The 8,155-nt window shown below is 34.5% G+C and overlaps 1 protein-coding gene across 3 annotated transcripts; it reads right to left on the bottom strand.

Annotated features, from left to right (window-relative positions):
• Positions 1-1,038: 1,038 nt before the first annotated feature.
• LOC113846036 (transcription factor bHLH143-like) lies at positions 1,039-4,920 on the bottom strand. Of its 3 annotated transcripts, none has more exons than XM_027473846.1 (5): positions 4,817-4,920; positions 3,651-4,254; positions 3,368-3,524; positions 2,147-3,255; positions 1,039-2,046 (listed from the first exon to the last, which is right to left on the bottom strand). In XM_027473846.1, the coding sequence occupies exons 4-5, from the start codon at positions 3,236-3,238 to the stop codon at positions 1,927-1,929; spliced, it is 1,212 nt and encodes a 403-aa protein (XP_027329647.1). In that variant the 5' UTR covers positions 3,239-3,255; positions 3,368-3,524; positions 3,651-4,254; positions 4,817-4,920; the 3' UTR covers positions 1,039-1,926. The 3 variants fall into 3 exon arrangements, with proteins under 3 accessions (XP_027329647.1, XP_027329649.1, XP_027329648.1); XM_027473848.1 differs by having other exon boundaries at positions 1,276-3,255; positions 3,651-3,990; positions 4,108-4,254; XM_027473847.1 differs by having other exon boundaries at positions 1,276-3,255; positions 4,685-4,910.
• Between the last annotated feature and the right edge of the window lie 3,235 nt (positions 4,921-8,155).

Raw genomic sequence — 8,155 nt, forward strand, 5'->3', positions numbered from 1 at the left:
GTTTTTTAAAAATGAAACGAATATAAATCAATGAGATTTGAGAGAGAAAAAAACGTAGTTAAAGTTGAGATATGAGGAAAAAAATCAGAAAAATTTTAATTAAAAGAGTAAAATTTAAAAATAAAAAAATTTGAAGAATTAATTTCGGGGTTATAAATTTTAAATGGATGACATTTAGCTAAAAAAAAAAAAGGAGAGAAATGTTGACATAAAATTACCTTGAAGTTTTTAGTATTCACAAAATAATGTCAATTTTAAAAGAAAACCTTTAAAAATGTAAATTAACACCTTCAAGTTTAATTTGTGTACCATCTGTTCCTTACTTTTGAAAATTTGCACATCATTTAGGAATTAAAATCATGACCTGAGTGTTAATTTATATTTTTTTAATAATCTTAAATACAAATTAAGAAAAGAAATACTGTGTTTAAAATCTTGAAAATAATATAATCAAATAAATTTATAATTTCTTAAATTCAAAACTGAATTGCATGTATCAAAACCCAGATACTAATTTACAAATTTTCCTTAAAAAAACTAGAAATAAAATAAAATAATAAACAAATTTATACTTTCTTAAACTTCGGATTATTTAATACAAAATGTCGGTAGAATTTCTGGGGATGCGAATATCTCTTACCTGTATTTTGACATATTCACTAAGTAAAATAAATAAATAAATAAATATATAAAATAAAATAATGATTTAGTCGAGAACAAAAATTTCTCTTAAACTTAAAAAAACATTTAACAATTTTCCTTGTCCCTATATATAACAATAAGTAACGATTGATTAATATCAACACTTTATATATATAATATGTTTGTGTGTGTGAATGTGAACAAAACTTTAGGTGTTGATATTTTTGAATAAAAAAAAAGGATAGTTGTTGACCAAAGGAAAAATGAATAAAAGATTTAAAGTCCACTCTCAGTGACCGTCGACCACCCAGAAAAGAAATGAAATAAAACCGAAACTAAAAAGCTGCCCAAGAAATGGCATGCTTGTTTTGCACTGTAGAAAATCAATGGACTTGAATAAAACACTGTATGAGATTCTTTCTTTTGTTTGATACCTACCATGACTATTGACTACTCACCACAACCTCACCCGTGCCAACCCATGTCTCTCTCTCTCTCTCTCTCTCTCTCTCAAACACATCATATGTATATCTTCCACCCTAAATAATTCAACGCTGTGGTCCCCCCTTCACCCCACCATCCATGGAGCAAGAGAGAACTTTCATACTTTTAAATATTAACCCACATAAGCATCATCAAAATAATAATAATTACATTAATAAAATGAGGAAATAAAAATTAAAAAGCACATCACTTTCTCATATAATAAATGCGTGCATGCGACGTAACTACACAGGCAAAAAGACAACAATAACACCAACCACATTGAATTACATCCAACCAAGATATCATCCTTCTTCCCTTCTAATAACAAGTCCATACACCAATTACGAAGCACAGCACAGCACAAGCCCCATAATAATAACACAAAAATCAGTGTTTCCCACAAGCCAGTTACATTACTGTACCGTCCTTCAAGTAGAAAATTGTGACACTGTAGGAGCCCCCCCCCCCCAAGTTGTCACAATCTCACACAAAAGGGAAGGTGCTTGGGTAGTGATAATTTTTACATCAGAGAAAAGGCAAACCCACAAAGGATTGAACACGACAAGGATACAAAAAGAGGAAGTGAGGTTGGGCCCCATAACAGCCAAGAGGCGTGCACTCTCGTTTTTGGCCACTTTTTCCAACAACCAGTCTTCTCATTCAAAAACACCTCATATCCCATGCCACCGTTAGTGCTACTTTCTCTAACCCCCAAGACATGGACTAATCATTCATTTTTTCCTTTATTGCGCCATAATAAGCTCAACACTTGCACTCTTTCTTCACACACAAATTACATTAAATCAAAACTACCAGTTCCCACTCAATAATGAAAGCAAAGGGATTAGAGATTCCCATTTCCCACTTCCCTTGCTCAATCCCACTTTTCATCAAATATAGGTAGGTACCTTGTTTATTCTGCAGACGAAAACATTAAATATAAAGTACTAAATAAGCGACGGGTGATGCTGCCTAAGAATTCTCCAATTTATAAGGCATCGAGTCCAAGTTCTCTAACCTTGAGTTTCAATGATTTCAAGCAACGTATGGCTTCATCAAGAAGCTCAATAGGATCCTTGTCCTTCCCACCAGGGACTATGCATTGTAGAATGCTCAAAACATCTTGAATCTTTTCCTTTCTCATTCTTTTGTTGCATGACAATGAACCCATTTCACCTGATCCTTGACTACAGTTTCCACCACTAGAGCATCTTGACTCTGCATCATCTCCCACTTCAAAGGGTTTGTTCCCATTCAGGGAACTAGCAGTGTCCATGAACTGCACGTCATCGTCATAAGTCTCATCCAATAGCTTCCGCTTCTTTGCCTTTCCAGCGGAGCTAGCAACTTCTTCTGCAATCCCCCTATTGGGTTCTTCCTGGTTATCATGAGTTGTCATTGTACTGGGTGAATGTCCTGTGCTAGTAACTTCATCATCATCCTCAGTAGAATAACCATCACTGTCAGAGTAAAGCAATGCATTGATTTCCTCTGTGTCTTCATGCATCTCGCTTTCAATGTCATCAGTTCCTTGATTTTCATCAACTTTATCATCCAAAGTTGTTCCAAGTTCAACCACATGATTCACATCTCTTCCTAATGAAGGCAATTCATTCCAAGTATCCAAATTGTTAGAACCATGCAGTTTTGAATCCCAGGAACCAAGGCACTCAACGGGACTCCCAAACCTTGAACTATAAACTAGAGTTGTCTGATCGCCAGTTTGATCGATGACCAGGAATTGCTTTTGAGGAAAACCCATTTCCCTATTTGGCACAATTTCCTCCCTAGAATCTTTCACATGGCCAGCAGGGAGTTTTGCCTCAGCCGTTAAGTTTGGGGCAGGCATAGTAAATCCCTGTCGAAAACGAGGCAAGCAATAAAACCACCCATGAGATTCACCAGAATGTCCTAACTGTGAATGCGGTTGCAGAGAGGATACATAAGCTGGCATTGTCTCATTTCTTGTGACCATGTTGGCACCCAGATTCATAGCTGCACAAACACCATTTTGCTTCCCCACATCAAGGGGAGCACCAAAGGAACTCAAATTGGGTGATTGCCAATCGAAATGCAGCTTCGGTATCCAGGTTCCACAATCTTCTCCCATTCAACCACAACAATCACCTAAGATTTTCAAAACATACATAAAGCAAATCAACAAATAACCCACATCAAAGAAAAGTAGAGACTAGCAACTTTACATAAATGAATGAAAAAATAACAATGTAATATGTACCTGAAGAAAAACGATTCGAACACAAGTGCTATCTCTTACTATTGGTAACTCTTTCACCAACAAGGAAAACAACAAAAACGACCGGCTAAACCCAAAACAAGCAAAGCTAAAAAAACTATTACGTGACAGGTTTGAGCAAATGACGAAAGTATTCAGCCTGCACAACACACCCAAAAACAAACATAAAGAAAATTATGAGAACAATTAAGAGATCATTAATAAAAACATTAAAAAAATTGAAAAAAAAATCTTATTACTTTCTTCAACCCTTGTTTTAATATACCTGGCATTCTCTGAGAGGTTGAAAGCATGCTATAACTCTAACTATAATGGTGGAGCACCCTGCAGTTCCATTCTCGTGTTTCAATGCCCGAAATCTGGTTTGGCTCGCTGCTTGGCACACCATAACTACTTTCCAACCCTTCAAAATGGAAGAACCACAATGTTCCCAGATGCAACTAATCTTAAGTCTGAACCCTCCCAAGCCAGTGAACAACACACAAAATCCAGCCACTAACCTTAACTAACCCTTAAAGAGAAAAACGCTAACTAACAACAACTAAAACCCAGTTCAAGAGAAGCGCTTGTAAATGTGTGGAAAATCTGTTTTCTTTTCAGCTGATCTGACGGACGTAACAAGGAACAACAACAAAGAAATTGGATCCCATTGATGTTAAGCAAGGAAGAGAAGAGAGTGAGAAGATTGAAAAGTTTTTTTATCAAAAGGGTATGTGAGTTACAGAATCACTTTGCAATACAGGTTCAGGGAAATCACTTTGCGGTATACATCAACAGAGAGACTAAGCCACCACCGCATGCTGTTGTATCCTTGTCCACAATAAAAGGAAGCTATAATCGCTCCTTCAGCCAAAAATGCGTTTATAACCCTGCAAAAGAATTCACTCGTTAGAGATCTGAAAAATTGCAACGATTAACAACTTTCAATTCAGTTCAAGATTTAACCATACAAAAAGAAGAAAAAGAAAAACTTTTTCATTTCCTTTTCTCTCAAGATTCCTATTTATGCAAAACAAAGCCTTCAGCATATGTTAATTGCCGGGATTCAATTCAACCTAGACTATATTTAAGGAAAACGAAAAAAAAAAGAGAGATTATACAAATTATGTAACATTTTAAAATAAAACTATACGCAAAAATTCAAGAGCACCGAGCTCCAAAATGGAAGCAAAAATGAGCAAAAAAAATTAAAATTAATTTTATAATATTCTAAAGCAAACAAAATCCCCCACGAGATCTCGACCAAGAAATGAGATTCAGATGCATAAATTGAAACTCTCCAATACTAAGCAATCTTACCATATGCTAAATCATCCTCGGACTAAGAACCAAATTTGGAAACCAAAAAAAAGAACAAAAACACAAACACATGAAGAGTAACATAAGATTCATGAGAAGGAATAGAATGAAGGAAGTGGAACAAAAACTTACAAGGGTAGTGCGGAGAGGCAGAGGAAGATGGAAGCAGTTGAGAAGAAGAGGGAACAAAGCAAGCGTGAGTTGGGTACAGTCAAAGAGGAAGCTGTGTGTAACCAGAAAGAGAGATGAGGAGTTGAATTATATAGAGGATGCATTGACACATATACCCTTGATTGAAGTGGATCAAAATAATAATTAATTTATTTCATGAATACAAAATTAATAATAATAAAAAGAATTGAGAGTGTTGTGGAAGGTTGATTCATTGATACGTGGCCGTGCGTGAGAGCTTAGGATGCAGGAGTGCACGCAAGCTATTAAGTGCACAATCATGAACCACAGTAGCCTAAGCCTCAGGTTAAGTTAATGGACACTCTGTGGCCCCGTGGGTACTCGTATCATCACCCCTGTGAATGTTATTGTTTTTTGCTTTGGGGTCAATGAATTAACCCTTTCCATTGTTGACGCTCACCATGTTCTTGGGTTTGAACCAAACCTCTATGCGTGGTTCGGTTAGTCTCGTTGGCCTTGTCCCCGTTCCCCTGGACGAATCTACGTCCACCCAACCCAAAATCCCATCATGTGCATATGTTAACCACATTTGTGTCTTACTCAATTTCCTATTATACCCTTCTCTCTCTTCATAATTAATCACCACCTATATTGCTCCGACCATGTCCCACTTCTGTGCTCAAGAAATTTCGTACGGTCAATTGGGTAAATCTGCAAACACTTTTCCATGTTGCAATGAGAACAACGAACACAAAATGTTAATATAATATTATTATGTGCTAGATATTTATATCATCGTTCGATCCCTCGTTAGTGGTTATTTGATACCATGCTTGTTTATTTTGCAATTGGAAATCAAATATTTGATGTGAAGAAAATAAAATCAAGGTGGAAAAGTGTATGATTCTTTTTTTTATTTCACTAAAAATGAAGAGTTTTGTTTAAGATGTTACAATGTTCTTGCCTTTTGTCACGGGCTAGGTTTCATCGATCAATAGTGAGCATTTTCAGAATCACTCTAAACTACAAGCAGAGGCTATGTAGATCCTATTATCTTTTGCTATAACTGGCCATTCCCAACGTCTCCCTTAAGAGTCAATTTTGTGTCCTTTATTTATTATGCATGTAGCTTCTTCCATCACCAGTATGTCACAGTTTGCTATTGGAAAAGAAAAACCGTCCACAAGCTAACTCAAACTATTCAATTCAGTTGTTTAACTTTAAGATAACTTGATTTAAAAAATTAATAATAATTTTTTAATATGTACAATATTATATATGACAAAAAGTTACATATAACAAAAGTTGCTTCAATGTTTTTTAAAAACTCTGAATTATATTGAATGTGTTCAAGAGAGTGTTGACCATGGTTAGACATCTAAAGTCTTTCTTTATAATTTTTGGTCGAAGACACGTAAAGATAAACTTACGATATTGTGGTGTACTTAAAGGGCAAAAGTAACGTATAAACATAGAATCCTTAATTATAAGATATGAGGAAGTACAAGGTTAGACAGAAAAAAATGCATATGAAGATGGAAAGAAAAAAGAAAAGAAAGGAGGCGATGACGAGGAATACAAGATGGAAAAGGGTGTGTACCTATAAATGTTTCACATGAACATCAATAATTTGTATCAATAATTTGTAGCTTGACCGTTCAAACGAGGAATTATACAGGCTTAAGTTGGGGACCCACCAATCAGCAAATAGTGTATGATATCTCAAATTCACTACTCCACCTGATACTGTATTTCTCCTCATTAACAACCATCGATGGCCTAACTTTAGGTTTTGGGACTTTGGGTTAAAAGCTTTGTAGGCATTGGTCCCGCCAAGGGGTACCATTATACTTTCCATTGATGTGATATATGGATGTGCCTAAACCATCAAAATAATCATCAATATTAGGTTGGCCCATTGCGCCCTCTCCATGCACCTCATTTAGTATCCTTTGCATTACTTTTCTTTCCATATTAACCATTTTATCTGCGTGTAATTGGGTCCAATTAAATTGCTTTTAAGTTAATTACTTTTTCATTAATTTATGTTTGTGTACAATAATTATTTTTTAACCTAACCTCATGTAACACATGCACCGAATTATCATAAAAAAACAAACATCATCTTATCAATTAAATAGTTGATCCCCGATAATATGAAATATTCACTAAAGTTGATAAAATAGGCTGGTTTGAATTATTTTGGCATTTGTAGGAGTTCGGACTAAATTTAAACTTCTATTTTAAGATCTGAATACAAATTGAACTTCTTTTGTTTGATCTAACAAAGTCAAGTAACTCATTTTATCATACTAATATTCACATAAACATTATAATATTTAACTTATAATATTAAACTTATAATATTATTTGTTTCAATTTAAGTTGATCATCTTGAACCATTGCATGAAGATATCTAACTGATTGCTTGATCTACCTAACCTGCGAACATAGCAACCTCTATGTTCTGAAGTTTACAATACATTTCCTGTGTACATAGCGTATATTCATCCAAACCAAAGAAGAGCAAACAAGAACCATCGTTTCAGCGACCATATGCCTGGATTTTGTGGATAGAACTATTGACATAGTTGGTGAATATTTGATGAACAGATATTGTACCACGAGCTGTACCAACGCAAATTGTTTTATGGCATCTGCACAGTAGTTTATATTAATTAATTGGTGAATCAGAGGTATTCCAATGTTCACAAAAAGAAAATTTTCCTAACATTTCATATAAGGATTACGATAATGGTTCTTCTTGTTCCTCTTCATCCTACTTAAATAACATGTTTGAACGTACTTGATTAAAATCTTACAATAGAATATTACATTAAAAAAACAAAGCAAAACTTACAATAGAATATAAGAAGCTCAACTTTCAAGCAATAGGTAATAGGTGTTTCCTTAACCGGACAAACTTGACAGCGCTCTGATTGAGAAATGTTGATTGATCATGGAGTTGTAGACTAGAAACAGTAACTTTTTAGTGAGGACTATTCTGCATGAGTATCCATATTTTTTTTATTAAATCTTGGGCTGCACCCTAAAATAATAATAAATTTTATTCAAGCATTAAGTTCATGTTTTTATGATTGTTTTGGTTTTTTATATTCTACAAACTTCTTAATTGTTGAGATTCTGCTCTATACTTTTCAAAGAAATGTACAGTTTCTGTTTTACATGCCATTTTCCACTTTTTGATTTAATTACATTGGCATTTTGTGATTTTGTAATATTTTATCCAATTAGAAATTAAAGAAAAAGTTATGTAGTTTGTAATTAAGATATATGTATATAATTCGGTCTTGCGCGATTTATTAAGTCGGTTTAGGT

The sequence above is a fragment of the Abrus precatorius genome, unplaced genomic scaffold (assembly GCF_003935025.1).
Source record: "Abrus precatorius isolate BTA unplaced genomic scaffold, Abrus_2018 Scaffold8, whole genome shotgun sequence".
NCBI lineage: Eukaryota > Viridiplantae > Streptophyta > Magnoliopsida > Fabales > Fabaceae > Abrus > Abrus precatorius.